This window comes from Zootoca vivipara, chromosome 7 (genome assembly GCF_963506605.1).
Source record: "Zootoca vivipara chromosome 7, rZooViv1.1, whole genome shotgun sequence".
In the NCBI taxonomy this organism is placed as follows: domain Eukaryota; kingdom Metazoa; phylum Chordata; class Lepidosauria; order Squamata; family Lacertidae; genus Zootoca; species Zootoca vivipara.
In genome coordinates, this window is record NC_083282.1 from 89,428,207 (window position 1) to 89,445,106 (window position 16,900).

At 45.0% G+C, this 16,900-nt stretch overlaps 1 protein-coding gene across 1 annotated transcript in view; it reads right to left on the bottom strand.

The window, feature by feature from the left end:
* The window catches only part of MYT1 (myelin transcription factor 1), a 145,101-nt gene that overhangs the window by 24,188 nt on the left and 104,013 nt on the right, over positions 1-16,900 (bottom strand). Inside the window, exons 16-19 of the mRNA XM_035122648.2 lie at positions 13,999-14,061; positions 13,742-13,810; positions 8,841-8,903; positions 1,052-1,135 (exon numbers count right to left, since the gene is read on the bottom strand). Coding sequence (XP_034978539.2) covers positions 1,052-1,135; positions 8,841-8,903; positions 13,742-13,810; positions 13,999-14,061 — 279 coding nt within the window. The remainder of the gene's footprint in view (positions 1-1,051; positions 1,136-8,840; positions 8,904-13,741; positions 13,811-13,998; positions 14,062-16,900) is intronic.

Below are 16,900 nucleotides of genomic sequence, written 5' to 3' on the forward strand. Positions count from 1 at the left end.
AACAAGAAGCCAGGAAATCATTCCACTTAATCCATCAACTAAACCAGCTGATTCCTGCATTGCAGGGGCTTGGACTAGATGACCCTCGGGGGTCCCTTCCAGCTCCACAATTCTATTTTTAAATGATGTCTGGTCCTTTTGGAAGACATCTGAAGGCAGCCCTGTATGTGAAAGTTTTAAATGTTTGATGTTTTACTGTGTTCTTGTATCTGTTGGGAGCCCCCCCCCAAAACCCAGATGGGTGGGGTACAAAAAAACAAAAACAAATCATCATCATCAAGAGATGATGTCTCTATAAATTACATGGGAAAAGAAGGCTTCAAGAGAATCACTTGGCTTAGCTTAGATCAGGCGTCAGAAACCTTTTTCAGCCATGTGGTGGGCTGGACTATATTTTGAGGGGGGGGGGAAATGAACCAATTCCTATGCCCCACAAATAACCCAGAGGTGCATTTTAAATAAAAGGAAACATTCTATTCATGTAAAAACATGCTGATTCTCAGACCGTCCGTGGGCCAGATTGAGAAGGCGATTGGGCTGGATCCGGCCCCCGGACCTTAGTTCGCCTGCCCCATGCGTAGATTAAATCCCACTGGGAAGTCATGATTTGAATTAAGGAGTCAAGCCAAAGCTGTGTAAGCCAAAGCTTGTACTCCCTAGGTAGAAGTTAATTTGAAAATATTTGTTTTTTGAAGGTAGTTATCTATTTTTTATTTATATTCTTTTTCTGTTTTTCCCCTCTTTTCATTTTAATTATGTATAATGGATGGACCTATGCGTTTGCAATAAAGAAATAAAAATTAAAAATATATATACCATCATCATCATCATCATCATCATCATCATCAAAGTTCAAGGATGCAATCCAGCCACTGAGGATGCTCAGTCCTTGCTTGGGGTGGGCCTGGGGAAAGTTACAAGAGCTAGAAAGGACCACATTTGGATACCAGACCTGGTGACCCGCCCCCGTGTGCTAGGATCTTGCATGTTATAAGAAAACAATGTACATCTTCATATCCACATTTTGCATGGGAATTCTCTTCTCACTTACTTCATCAGCTCTGGGTCCTCTTTGTCATCCTTGGTGGGGGTGATCTTGATCCCACTTTTCTTGGCACGAGGGCAGCCCGACAGACTACAGAAGAAGAAGAAGAGAAGGAACCTTACTTGCAGCCTGGCAGCGTGTTTCCTGCTCCCGGAACTCAAGTCGCTTCCGATGCCCCCCCACCCTCCATTAATTTATCATTCCTTCCCCCTTTCTCAAGGACTAAGGGTAGGAAGAGGGTATATTCCCTGTCCCAAATGCACAGGATCTGAATCAGATAAAGTATGCAGGGGTAGAATAAAATCAAGGAGGGCAGAGATGGGAGTGAACACCTTTCATATCAGCTATCCTGTTCAACTCATTTTCTGGGCTTTGCCCAAGGAATTGATCCCATCTCTCCAAGCCCACGCAAGGACAGCCAAGTGTGACTTATAGCGCAGCACTCAACGGATGGAAGGCCCAGGCTGACAATATTAGAAAAAACACTTTCTGTACAACCCTTCCTTTTTATCTCCACCATGAATCAGATGCGTGCATTGTGGACATCATGTTATTAAACTCTTTCTGTTTGCCTCTTACAGGTGAAACTTGGGAAATTAGAATATCGTCGAAAAGTGCATTTATTTCAGTAATGCGACTTAAAAGGTGAACCCAATATATGAGATAGAATAGATGCATGACGTGGAAAGCAAGATATGTCAAGGCTTTATTTGTTGTAATTATTTGCCGTTAGGTGGGTCAATTATAAATGGAATGTAATTAATGAAGTGTAACAGCGATGTTTATTTTTGTATTATTGTAACTACTGTATTTGTTTTATTACTGTGGAATTTCCAAAAGAAAGCATTTGTAATTTTTTTTTAAAAAAATAAAAATAAAAAGCTGCATTACTGAAATAAATGCACTTTTCGTCGGTATTCTAATTTTCCGAGTTTCACCTGTATATTCAAGTGAGGACTGAACCCTTTCTTCTCAGTACGGCTAGGATTTGCCATGTCCTTTGCACTCTTGATTCTGGACCTTACCATTTAGCTACACTATTGTGACTTTCATAGACTTTCCATCTTATTTAAATCCCCCCCTCTTCTTGTATTTTATTCCCCTGGCACTGTTGCAATGTGCAAAAGCAGCCACCGAGGAGTTTCCTTGCATTGCATGCTTCCCGGCCGCGGGATCACATTCATCCAGTGCTTTACCAGCTGCACTGGCTCCCGGTGGAGTACAGGATCAGGTTTAAGGTGCTGGTTTTGACCTTTAAAGCCCTATGCGGCTTGGGACCCTCGTACTTACGTGACCGCCTCTCCTGGTATGCCCCGCGGAGGACCTTAAGGTCCACAAACAACAATACTCTGGAGATCCTGAGCCATAAGGTGGCTAGATTGGCCTCTACTAGAACCAGGGCCTTTTCAGTATTGGCCCCAACTTGGTGGAACGCTCTTTCCCAGGAGACCAGGGCCCTGTGGGATTTGTCATCTTTCCGCAGGGCCTGCAAGACAGAGCTGTTCCGCCTGGCCTTTAGGTTGGACTTAGCCTGATCCCTGTGTTTTCCTCCCTCATGGCCTGGATTTATGGACTACTTGAAATGAGGCTGCATTTTAAATTTTAATATTGTATTTTAATTTATTGTTTATATGTTTTATTGTGGTTTTGTTGGTGTGAGCCGCCCTGAGCCCGGTTTTTGACCGGGGAGGGCGGGGTATAAATAAAAATTTATTATTATTATTATTATTATTATTATTATTCCGATTTGTCCCTCCTGAGCTCCCGGTTCTGAGGCTGCTCGCTCGGCCTGGGGCATGGTGCTTAAGCTAGCTGAGGCCATGCAGAATAAAGTCCTTTCCTGTTGTTTAAAAAGACTTGCACCTTTTCTTGTGAATGAGCTATGCACTTCTGTCTTAGGCATGGTGCAGCATACGGACTCCCCCTCCTCCTTTCCCATGGACTCGTCCAAACCCTGCTGCAGGCTTGTGCTAAGAACCACACCAGGAACTCCAGAGAACTCTGACGTTACCAAACCTGCGTTGAGAGCCTATGTAGTAAATCTTTTCTGCAGAGAGCACATACAATGGTACCTTGGTTCTCAAACACCTTGGTACTCAAATGCCTTGGTTCTCAAATGCACAAAACCCCAAAGTAAGTGTTCTGGTTTTAGAATGTTTTTCGGAAGCTGAAGATGTAGCTGTCGTTTATTGTTTCTGGGGCACCTGCACCAATCAGAAGCTGCACCTTGGTTTTCAAACACTTCAGAAGTCAAATGGACTTCCGGAACGGGTTAAGTTTGGCGCTTTTGTTTTTGCTATTTATTTTGCGTTTTTCTTTTTGAGGCTTTTTCAGTTAAATTGTTTTTGTGACTGTGTGGAACTCCGTTCAGCTGCTGATCAATTGATTGTGTGACTGCGGAAATGGATAAAAGCCCCCCATCCAAACAATGATTAGCATCAGTGCAGGCACGAACAAAAAAAAATGATTTTTTTTCATCTGCAATACTGTCTTATTTATTTTATAGTACAGTACATTGATTATTGCTTTCATTTTATGGATCAATGGTCTCGTTAGATAGTAAAATTCATGTTAAATTGCTGCTTTTGGGGTTGTTTTTAAAAGTCTGGAACGGATTAATCCATTTTGCATTACTTTCTATGGGAAAGGGCTCCTTGGTTTTGGAACGCTTTGGTTTTGGAATGGACTTCTGGAATGGATTAAGTTTGAGAACCAAGGTACCACTGTATTCAACTCCCTGCATCTCGGAGATCATGCAACTTTCCCACCTCCATTTAATGTCCCCATCAAAGTAGCAGCCCTCATTTCAATTCCTGTTTCATTTCAATTCCCTTTGTGTGTGGAGACCCTTTAACCAGGCCTAGAAATAAATTCAGACAAGATTCATATTTTTGGCAGAATTTAGGCCACAACTATATTGATTACAAATAAAGCGAGTGGATGCATAGGCTCTGGTTCGACTAGCTACCTGCAGCCCTGCTCTGGGCACCAACCATAAGTCAGCCTTGGGTGAACACCTGGGACAGAGGCAGACAGAGGTGTCTGACACACCTCCACCCAGATGAGCCCTGAACTCAGGCTCAGGACACAACCCCGCACAGGGAAGACCAACCACGAGTCCTTGGTTTCCTTCTTAAAGGAATACCCAACGCATAGGGATGGTTAGGCATCCTGCCACCCCTATTCACAAGAACCAGAGCCTATCTGCAACCTTACAAGGCAGGTGAAACCCAAATGGCACCAACCAATCAGCCAAGTGGGGGAAATTCCTGCCGTGCCCCTGTCCAAATGACAGGCGACACACGACGGGATAGCAAGGTCAAGCACAAGCCCTAAATATAGGGAGAGGTGGGAGGGTGTTCTGATGCAAAGAGCCCGAAAGAGGAAGCTCAGGGCATGTGCATCTGGAATATATAGTGGTCCCTCGAACTGCTTTGACTGGCGTCCCGCTAGCCCAATTGCTCCCTGGTTCGAGGGACCACCAATAGGGTGTTGTGGCTGCTCCAATGATCCCACCCACCACACAAGGGCTGATTGCCGGGTCCCACCGCAACACGCGCCCTCTGTTTAGGGAGAACCCGGTTTCTCCTTACACAAGCTCCTCTTCTGCTGGAGCAGAAATGCAGAAAACCTCTGCATTTCTCACTCTTGCCCCTATTTCTCTTTTGCCAACACACACACATACACACCTATCCCAGATTTCCTGCATAAGAATACTTGCGTGCATTCAGAGTGCTTTGTGTAACCTTATTTAGTTTACTGAAATATTTTAAAGCCACTTTTACCCCTTTTACCCTTCACCGCTGCAGAACATCGACTTTCTGTAAAACTCCTTTCCTTCCACTGAGCATTCCATTTCCCAACAGCAAAAAGGAACAATTCCCCCCTTTGATTCTCCAGCCTAGGTGCTTTGATCATTCTGTTTCCGCACCTCACAAAGGAACAAAGTGGTGGTGAAAATTAAGAAGGAAAAGGGTGGGTGGGGGGAGGAAGCCATTTGCTTTGAGGGGGAGAGACTTCGCAATTAATCGTGCCTAGATAAGAAGGTATTTGCTAGCAGACGGCGACTGTTAATGGAACTGTTCAATTGGGAGGCTGTGAGGTGCCCATTAATGTTTGAGAAAAAAAAGATAATAGAAGTCATAAATAGGTGGTGTTATTAACTGGAAATTTTGTGTCAGCTAAAATCTGACCCTTTTGTCTTTTATTTTTCTGGGGAGAGAGAGCTTCTAATCCGATTCAGGGAAATATATATGATTCAAGAGATGAAAGGAGGGCTCACTTCTTGCCAACTTTTCACAAGCACACTGCGTTTGCCCATTGAGCCACGAGCAAGTCAGACACCCGTGAAACTTGAATGAAATTGTCACCTTACTTGGGTGTTCACATGAGAACAATTATGCATTTAGAGGGGGCAGGGCCGGATTGAGGTTTGATGAGGCCGTAAGCTACTGAAGGTAATGGGACCCATTATATGTCCAGCTGTCCTTTGTCAACAACAAATTGTCGCTGTTATTTTTTTGTTGAATAGATGCTATATGGTAATTTATGGATCTGACCATCAGGTCCAGTTGTGTCCGACTCTGGGGTTGTGGCGCTCATCTCGCTCTATAGGCCGAGTGAGCCAGCGTTTGTCTGCAGACAGCTTCCGGGTCATGTGGCCAGCATGACAAAGCTGCTTCTGGCGAACCAGAACAGCACACGGAAACGCCGTTTACCTTCCCGCCGGAGCGGTCCCTATTTATCTACTTGCACTTTTGATGTGCTTTCGAACTGCTAGGTGGGCAGGAGCTGGGACCGAGCAACGGGAGCTCACCCCGTTGCAGGGATTCGAACCGCCGACCTTCTGATCAGCAAGCCCTAGTGTGAGGGACAGAACATACAGGCAGGTCCCTCCCATCTTGAGCAGCAGCTCATCACCCAATGAGAGTGCTAGTGGGGAGGAAGAGATCTCCAGGGGAGATTCAGGAAGTGGTGTCCGAGGCTCAGGCAAGGTAGCGGAGCCCGTGCCCAGTGTAGGAAGAAGACCAGTCCCACCGACCCCGGAACTGAGGAGGAAGCGAAGGGGGCGGAGATTCAGTATGCCGAGATTACTTTGCTGGAGGAAAACGCGCGAATCTCCATTCGGAGGTTCTGACCACTAACTGACAACATGTACATAGTACTGCTCTGCACTGTACATAATCAGCACTAAATAAAAGCATGAAAAGACAACACCTGGAGGAGTCGTTACTCTAGAGTAGCCACCCACGCACCTGTGACACCTAGACTCTGTGGTTTAACCCACAGCGCCACTAAGTATCTCAAGCCATTTGCACGTGTTGCCATGCAACCAGTCCATGCAGAATGTAGGCACCCTATACATAGAAACGAGCAAACCAGGGATATTTTAGGGAGCAGGCTAGCAGGCGGGGCCCATGACTTACATCATAGGAGCCTACAGAACACAAAACACTATTGCTGTATGTAGGTTTTGTTTTATGTGTTTTTTTATCTTATATTTTGGAAATGTACATCCAGTTTTTTCCCCTTTTAATTTTTTGGGGCCCCCCAAGAGAATAGGGCCCCAAGCTATAGCTTGCTTAGCTTATACGTAAATCTGGTACTGATTAGAGGGGGGGGGGGCTACTATCCAGCCAGCAACTGGGAGCTACAGAAAAAGCTGGGCTTTTGTATCTCCCACCTCAGAATCGGGAAGCAGCACTTTAAAGCAGAAGGGCACAACAAATGAAAGCAGAAGTTCCTAAGAAAATGAGAACATCTTGGTTGGGGGGGGTGGCTTATCACCCCCAAAGTATTTTTTGCGCCATGTTGCAACTTTTCTCTTCATTGTACCCCACACCAACCCCACCTCACCTGCAATCCATATTCTCTCCTCAACATGTTCCCCTTTCTCTGCTTATTCCTTCATTGATCACGGAAGGCATTGCCTATAAAAGGCTATTTGCTTTCTATAGTCCCCCTATAGTCCCAAGCCAAGCAAAATGCAAGAGAACTTCAGGGAGGTGGTTTATTATGAGGATAATTTATTGCAATGGAGCCAGTCGGGAGGCCTTGGGAAACAAAGCATATCTACATGATAAGCATTTTTAATTTTCCGTCTACTTCCTCTGCCCCATGAATCTCCTGGCCTTCAAAAGTGGCATTAGCCATTCACTAAGCCTCTTAGGATTTTTCTGGGCCCTGCCCTCCTAGATCCACCATTCCTTTCTCAAGCTCTCAGTCAAAACCCAATAATCATCTAAGACCCTCTTTCCCCATATATCCTCTGTCTTTCAATGTCTTCCTCCCCATTCTCCCGAGAGGCTGTTTCTGGTTTCATTTGCCCTCCCATCACAAAGATGGGCTAAAAAAGGGAAAAAAGGAATTTGCATCACAAAAGAGGGCACCAGTTTGTGGTTGGCAATTTATATGTATTGCCTCTAATTTAGGACTCAGTTATACAGCTGCAAATAAAATGTTTTCAACGTGTTGTAAAGTGCAATATACAAATGTGACACTAGATGGCGACAGTGAGCTATGTCGAATTCAATGCATTTTTCGAAACTAACTGCGGGTGGGCAACTTTAAGGCCTCTCTTGAGTATCTTTAAAGCAGACTTGGCCTGAACAGAGGACACTTTCAAGTAGAGAATTGTCCTCTTCAAACTCTTCAAAACAGAGGGCTGTCCTCTGTAAAGTAGGGTATATAGATTTGATGCTTCAGGGCAAAAAATGGCTAGAGGGGCTGGCAAGCCAGGAACCTTTGCAATGGGGTGGGTTTTGATCAACACAGGGCATAGTGAGTCAGAGTTCAGTACATGTTTGCTGGCTGAGGTAAAATATAAATCTCACATGCTCCATCCCTTTAAAAGCTGGTTATTTTGTGAGGGATGGCTGCCAACTGCTCAATTGGCCTCATGGTTGCCTGATAGTGCGTTTCGAATCCTTTCCCAGGATTTCAAAATTCTCAGTTGTTGCTGACAAGTCACGCACCAGGGGAGGGAAATCGTATCCAAAGCTGCCTCCTTTTTAATCTCACAGCAGCACAGAATCCACTCCACCTCACGGAAGTGCCTCAAAAGACCGTGGTGGCCATGCTTTGTGGCAATTTCTCATCCTCGCGTAAAACAGCAACAATGCCAGACGTATCAGCCGTTGTTCACGAATGACCTAGGCTTTAAAGCAGAGCTTTCCGAACTTTTCACGTTGGCGACACTGCATCTTTTCGCAACACAGTAATTCAGACCTTAAAAAAAACCCCACCTTGTGCCTGCCCCTCCCTTACCTTCCAAGTCCCGGACTGCAGAATCCGGGTCTGGCAGCCGTGTGACACCGGAAGTTGCGTCGACGTAACTTCCGGTGTCGCTTTGCCCTTCTATGGGCACCAAAAATGGCCGCCGCCGGCTTCAAAAGTAGCTACGCATGAACGGACGTGCGTTGACGCAACTTCCGGTGTCGGCTCGCCCATCTATGGGCACCAAAAATGGCCGCCGCTGACACCAGAAGTTGCGTCTACGCACTTCCGGTCATGCGTAGATGTGACTTTTGAAGCCGGGGCGGCCATTTTTTGTGCCCATAGAAGGGCAAATCAGAAAAAAATGGCCGCCGGCAGGAGAAAATAACGGAGAAAAACGGGAGACGAAGTGATACGGGGGACCACCGGGAAAAGGTAAGTAAAAACGGGGGTTTCCCGGGGAAAACGGGGTACTTGGCAGCTATGGCCCCTCCTCAGTTTCTCCCAGGCAGCTTCCATCTTCCTTCCTCCTCAGTTTCCTCTCATCTCTCTCCACATTGCAGAAACAAGTCCAACTCACCTCCTGTGTGATGCATAATTTCCTGTTATGTGGCCGGAGCCGTCACAGCCGGGCGTTGGGCACCTGAATAACGATAAGAGAAAGAAAAGTAGCTGAGGAACAAAGCTGCAAATCGATGGCGGCATTCACATCAATCTATGTCAAATGACACCGGCATGACTGCTGTCCACCCGTTTGTCTTCAGCTTCCATAGGAAAACAAGGATAAAATGATTTTGCAGACAATTGATTTGCCACACATGTTTGGGGTCTCCCTCTCTAGTTGTCAGTGAGGGTGTTTCAGTCCTCACATGGATTTCAAGACAGTATCAAAGAAGAAAATGCAAAAATAACAGAAGTAGATGCACATTCTTATTCAATTCTGCTATGGCTATAGAATGGGTATGGGAAACCTGGTGAAAACGAGAGGATTAAGACTTGCGCTGGAAGGAAAAATGCAACCAATTCCCTACGCTCATCTTTACCAAATCCAAATTTCAACGTAAGCAAACAGTCTTTATTCAATTGTACAGAATACGGGTCTAGGTAGCAAAGCTCTCCTCCAACGGAAACTGCCAATGCAACTTGGAATTCATTTTTCTTATCAGTAGGGAAATGTTTCAGAATACGAAGCAGAAATTCCTGGTGCTTCGCTCACATGTCTTTCTCTTTGGTGCTGCAATGGGCAGAAGGGGGGCAGACAGCTCTGACCTGATGCCCTGCAGAGCTCAAGTTCTGAGAAACAAACCTTGAATTTGCTTTTGTTTCTAAGCTTTCTTGCTTAAGAGGAACACGATGCACTCTCCCATTTCCACCTCGTTGCTTCTTCACTGTCACTGATGTATAGAAATGTAAGCTTTGCCTCTTAGTATTTGCTACTCTGTCTCTGCATATCATAGGCGCCCATGATTATTTTGCTTCCTGCCCTTTAATGTTGTTGCAAGCCTCCAAATGTTGCTGAAGTACAAGCGATTGAGGCTGTTGGGAATTGCTCTCCAACAATAACTGGATGGCAACATGTTTGCTGCCCGTTGTTGAAGGTGATGCAAATGTTGGGATTTGCCACCAAAGTAGCCATGTTCCCATCTTTTCCTTTACTAATAATGCATGATGTAGAAGTGTAGGAGCTTTGTCACTGAATTGACGCTAGCTAGTGATGTATGGAAGTGAGAGCTGGACCATAGAGAAGGCTGATTGCCGAAGAATTGATGCTTTTGAATTATGGTGCTGGAGGAGACTCTTGAGAGTCCCATGGACTGCTAGAAGATCAAACCTATCAGCCCTGAGTGCTCACTGGAAGGACAGGTCCTGAAGCTGAGGCTCCAATGCTTTGGCCACCTCATGAGAAGAGAAGAGCTGGAAAAGACCCTGATGTTGGGAAAGATGGAGGGCACTAGGAGAAGGGGATGACAGAGGACGAGATGGTTGGACAGTGTTCTCAAAGCTACGAACATGTTTATGGAAGACAATCTTACTCAGCTATGAGTGATTGCGAAGAAGAAGAAGAAGAAGAAGAAGAAGAAGAAGAAGAAGAAGAAGAAGAAGAAGAAGAAGAAGAAGAAGAAGGAGAAGGAGAAGAGGAATTCTACTACCCGTGCAACATATTTTGGATTTCTCTATGGTGGAAGTTCTTTTGATATCTCCTTTTATGAGTCAGACCCAATACTGAAGGAGTCCTAGACGCCACAGATCTGTTTCCCACGCCCTTTACTTTTCCTTTCTCTTCTCTAAGACAGTAATCACTTCTGACTTTAAGTGAAAGATGCCTGACAACATCCTCAGAATCAGGCAATGCTCCTACGAACACACATTTGTACAGATACATGGAAACAAATGCAGCATTGATCATAAGACAAAAAATATTAAACCTTTTCAGTGCATGGGGTGGGGGTGGGGAGAAATTGAGTTTAATTCAGTTCACAGTTTCAGGTCTGCTCTTATTTGATCCAAACGCTTCCTCTCATTTCAGCTTTGCAATGAGAAACAATTGAGTAAGGGCACCCTGGCCTTTGACACTCGAGGTGTATGTTTTTAAAGACCCGCCCTATTCTTGTGACTGTAATTTGTTCTCTGAACCTTTTTTAATGTTGTATTTTAAATGGCTGCGACCCACCCTGGGACCTTAGGGTGACGGGCAGGTAATGAATCACAATCACCGCCGTCATTTCACTCTCTTGATTCAAACTAATACATTGGAAGGGGACACAGAGCACAGAATGTTGTTTCTGCTTGCAGGGAGCAGGTACATCTTAAAATATTCCAAGTCTGAAGAAGTGCAGCCCACACGGCGCTAAATATTTTGGGACATGTTCTGAAGAACTGTAATAAAACATTTGACCATTCCAGGACCGTTCTATGACTAAAATCTCATCCAGCCTCTTGAATGGGGAACACGGTGGGAGACTTGAAGATGGCAATAATTTGGGGACACAGGGATTATATTCTGCCTCATCTTGTGCTAAGGCTCCCCACTCCTCTGGAGTAATTAACACCATATTAAGACACTTGGCAGTTCCTGGAGGTTGATTTGAATCAGGGCCACACGTACCTGTGTGAAGAACATTTAATGAAAGTATATTATTTGCTTTCTCAAGGCTTGTTTTGTTGACATTTGACGACTTGCTGCCGAATGAGTGAAATGAAACCACCAAAAATTATTGTGGTTGAGGCACTGTGACTTGGAATGAAAGAATGAACTCTAGTGTGCATAGAATTGTGACCTACTTCGCCTTCCCCACAGTGTTATTAAATATCCTGTCAAGACATTTTGATCTTATTATTGTATTTTTATTGATATTTGTAAACAGCTCTGGGAAGTTTCTCCCCTTTTTGGTTGAAGAGTGGGGTATTTTTTTTAAAAAATAAAAAATAAATAAAAGTGAATCATTCAATCATCTCTGAGGGGGAAAGGAGTCTTCCAGGCTGGAAAGAACTTACCTTTTGGGAGAAATAAGATGGAGGCAATGTATGAAATTTGGCTATGGTGAAATCAGCAGCAAGCTGCATTTTGGCACATTCTGGGCAACAGCACTGTTCAGCTGTGTTTGGCTTTTTAACCATACATTGTGGGTGATTCCAGACAGGGGCTCAATATTGCAAATGGGCAGTTCAGATATTGCAAGCAGGTTGTTGGCAACATTATTTTCTAATTTTTTTAAAAATCAATTTCCCCCAGAATGGCTAAACCCTGCTCAAATGGCATGGGGGTGGGATACTGATGCTGCTGCAAAAATTTTTTACATGCTCAAACAGTCCCCTGCCCACAATACGCATCTGTCTGGAAGCACTTTGTGTTCATGTGCAAAGAAATAACTTCTTTGGGGATTATTCCGGAGAAGGGCCTTCATTTCTGAAACATCCCAATGCACTTTAGAAATAAACTATCCCTTGTTTAATTATATTTTGAGGGCCACATCCCCCCCAAAAATTATTACTTAGGTTTCACCAAATGGCGCTTATTTCCCAACAAGCATGTACTGGTATTTTTTTAGTATTAGGATGGATAGCACAATACCGCCTTCTCTCCAAACTGATTCACGTAAGCACTTTTTGGATCCAGCCTCCAGCTATTCTTACTGTTTCTCCCTTGTTTGCATAGGATGAATGTTAATGGGATACAAGTCTCTCAACCACTCCAGCCTAGATTCCGGTTTCGTTCACCATGGCAAACCATTCCTGATGGAATAGTACTGGTTGGTCAAATTGAATGGCTGCTTCAATCAAGCGGACTTCAGTCCAGCGTCTGCCTGACCCAAAAGCATCAAACGTCATAATGGAGAAAAAAAATTAACCCCTCAAAGTAGCCATGTCAATTGACTTCCGCTGACAAACAAGTGTTAAAACTACTGTTCCTGTGAAGTAACCAGTCATGTGAATGTGAAAACTGGACTAACGGAAATACAACCAAATTGCTTCTGATTTTCCTAGCTTACCGGAGACCTTTACATTCACGCTTGAAAAATGCATGTTTTCTTCCTCTTAGATCCCCCATTAAAATTCTTCTTTTGCAAACAGAATTCCTCCTAAAAGTTAACGTACAACCCAAGTGCAGTTAACCCGATTTGGCTTCATATAAAGTTTGTAAGGATAGTTTGAGCGCTCATTAATTTACTGTTGTTAACATGATGAGAAAACCAGCATCTTCTTCAGATGGGGGCGGACGGGGGACCGGCACGAACATTTTGGGCTTCACTAAGCTGTTCCTCAGGTAAGAGGAAAGGCCCTCTGTAAGCTTGCACAAATCCCCTCTCACAAATCACCGTTTTTTTCTCAGCCTGTGGCAGATAGCTCATCAACCCATCTAGGGGTGGGGTGGGGTGGGAAATGGCGCTGCTTTATTATCCAAGGAAATTTCCGGCAATGTTGCAATCTCCAAAAGACCATGAAGAGAGAAGTGTGAAGAGGGGGTGGGGGAAGAAAGACACATCTCCAGGATAGCCAATAAAAAGTAAAAAATAATAATAAATCTGCCTGGAGTTCAAAGGAATATATGTACAGTGGTACCTCAGTTTATGAACACAATTGGTTCCGGAAGTCTGTTCATAAACTGAAGCGTTCATAAACTGAAGCGAACTTTCCCATTGAAAGTAATGGAAAGTGAATTAATCCGTTCCAGATGGGTCAGCGGCGTTCGTAAACCGAAAATTCATAAACTGAGGTGTTCATAAACCGAGGTTCCACTGTACCGGAAGGTTCTAAGCCAATGATCTCCTACCAGCGATTGAATATTATTCAACATGTTGCGTATCTCCCAGCTCAGTATTGTTTTGTTTGCATTGGCAGTTCAAGATCAACGTTTTAACTCACAGGCAGGTTTATTATTAGCCTTTTTCTAAAGGAAAAGTGCAGAGGGAAGGGAGAAGAAGGCAGAGAGGTAGCGAAAGAGAGAGAGAGAGAGGAGATTCAAGTTTAGCGCAAACATACTTGAGGTCAGCAGAATGGGCAGCCATGAGATTTCTGAGGCTCTTGTCAGCAAGAGGGCAACCAGAAAGGCTGAAAAAGAAGAGATAGAATATTTGGGTAAGCTAAAAAAAAAAAAAGGTAGGGGAGGTAAAAGAAAAGGGGGAAGAGGGAATAGAACCAAAGTATCCACACTATTTTTATATATATATATTTTTAAAAGAGAGATCTTTAAGAGATTGTCAGAGCCTGAAAGAATAGTGTAGGTAAGGTCGACTAACCTGCGGTGAGAGGCATAATTCCCCGTGATGTGTCCGCTCCCATCACAGCCTGGGGTAGGGCAACTGAACAAAAATAATTATGGGGAAAAAAACGTGAGTGGCAAAAAAAATTAAAGAAACCAGTAAGATTCATGCATATGTAAAAAAATTTAAAAATATAAAAAGGGAGAAGAAAATCCTTCTTCTGTAGAAATTGGGGAGAAAGATTACCAGAGAGCTCATAGGGATTTTTTAAAAAAAGGAATCCAACCACGCTTCTTTCGTAAGCACCTTTGATTAGGAAATTTGGCATCTTGTCAGCAGGATTATATGTTTTTTATATATATACACACACACAACTATATAAATTGCACACACTGGCTAAATAAAGCATTTTTTTGTGCAGGGGGATGTAACTGACTGCAATCTTAAGGGCACCCCCTACCACATTGCATTTTTAAAAAAATATAAAATCAATACTGTATACAATGATTTTCAAGACTTAGGACGAGAACACTCAAAGGACTGCCTGCATCCATATGCACCTAATATATATTTAGATGTATAGTAAAGGATCTTCTAAGGTGAGGCAGGTAGCTAGCTAGCATGGAAAGGACATTCTCGGTGATGCTCTCCCAGCCGTGGGATACTTTTCCAAGAAAGGTTTGCCTAGTTCCTACAAAGTTGCATTTTTGGCACCAGGTAAAACAAAACAAAACAATAAAACACTCAATTTTCAGCCTTAAGTTTCAATTCCGTTGACTGCTTCTATGCTTCGTGTGATGTCCTGCCTTGTTTTATTGGTCCAGTGGTACCTCGGTTCTCGAATGTCCCCTTTGTCGAATGTTTTGGAACCTGAACACTGAAAGCCTGGAAATAAATGCTTCCGTTTTCGAACGCGCCTTGGAAGTCAAACAGCTTCCGCTGAGTCCCCCCCCCCAATTTTCTCCATTGACTTTGCAGACCACCCTTTGCGCCTCGGTTGTCAAAAGTTTTGGAAGCCGAACGGTCTTCTGGAACGGATTACGTTCGACAACCGAGGTACCACTGTATTATTAAATTCACGGCTTTGCTGGGTTCCCTCTCCACCTTTTTTCCATGTAAACCATCCCGGGACGTGAAGGAAAGGCAGTTTTATGAATGTCCGTAATTAATGCCGGTGCTCACTTTTAAACTTTTTAAACTGTGGTGAGATTTCCAGGGCCTGCTCCCTGCCTGACCCTATACAGGGGTGGAGGAAGGGGTGGGTGGTGGGTGTGGTCTGCCCTAGGTGTCACCACTGAGGGGGGTGACAAAATGCCGGGCGGCACTCACTGCAGGGCCTGCAGCATGCCCGAGCTGCAGAGAGACCTGGGAAAGATGCAGTGACTTGGGCACACACAGGCTCCGCGCTGCCCAAACGGCCCGCCCACTGCCTCCCCCCCAGCTGTAGGGCGGCTGAGTGGGAGGAGGCAGACAAGACTCTGGAGGCCCTGTGGTGCGCCCCACCTCAAAGGCCGGCCTGCCCCACCCCTGGGCGCACCATCCCAAGTGCCTGAGTGGCTTCCTCCACCGCTGCCTATAGATAAATCTGGGGTGCCACACATGAGCAGGTCCTGTGTTGTGTTTATGGAGGACGGGTGATGGGAGGCAAGCTACTGATTGGACAGCAGTCCCCCCCTTTTAAAAATGCATTGTGTCCTATTGCATTGTGTCCTTAAGCAAGAGGTGGAGCTGGGAGAATGGTGTCTTGTTTTCATCCAGTTTATTATTTTGCTTACGGCAGTAGTCCACCAAAGCTCATTAACCCCATAGGGAATAATGGGGGTTGCGGACGGACCCGGCAGAAAAGACTGTGTGAGTGTGTGTTAAGGGGTGGGTCTAAGCTTTAAGAGAGAAGATGATTGGAGGGCTGAGTGTTGCTGGGGTAAATTGTATGTATCCATTCCTTGATTGACAGGGTGAGGGCTTAAATACTCAGTGTTTTGTGTTAAGCTCATTCCTGCTAGTGATTTGAATCTCCCTCCCACCCACCTCCTTTTCTTGCTGGTTTAGAATGACCTTGCTATGGAGCCGCCTGTATTCAGGGGCCAGTAGGATTTTTTTCCATTTGGCTGATTGGCTGTTGCCATCTGGTTTTTCGCCTACTGCTTAGCAATAGTCACAACTTGTTAGGTTGGCAGGTTAGGCTTTGGTTGATGAGTTTGGGAGGGGCATCGCATGGAGGTGCATGCCCCTCAGTGTTGCTCTTATAGAAGTATTCCATTAAAGGAATCCTGGGGCTTCGGGGCTCTAGTCCTTACACCCCCGCAATGGTGCGGGGCTGGGGCCAATACAGAGCACGAGCCTTGGGGAACATTTCTGGTGGAGGGGAGATGGCCTGGACTCAGCTGTCTCCTCCCCCATGGGGTGTTTACTTGACTTTCCTACCATAGGAAGTCAGAGCTGGTCCTGTCCCACCGTGGGGCAGAAGATTATCCAAAGCCTAAGGCCAACACTCAAATTAATTTGTGGGACCCAGGTGGCGCTGTGGTTAAACCACTGAGCCTAGGGCTTGCTGATCAGAAGGTCGGCGGTTCGAATCCCTGTGACGGGGTGAGCTCCCGTTGCTCGGTCCCAGCTCCTGCCAACCTAGCAGTTCGAAAGCACGTCAAAATGCAAGTAGATAAATAGGAACCGCTACAGCGGGAAGGTAAACGGCGTTTCCATGTGCTGCTCTGGTTCACCAGAAACGGCTATGTCATGCTGGCCACATGACCTGGAAGCTATACGCCGGCTCCCTCGGCCAATAATGCGAGATGAGCGCGCAACCCCAGAGTCGGTCACGACTGGACCTAATGGTCAGGGGTTCCTTTACCTTTACCTTTAAGGCCAACACTCAAATTAATTTGTAATTTTGAATAAAGTTGTGGCCAAAATTATGCCAAAAACAAAACCTAAAATA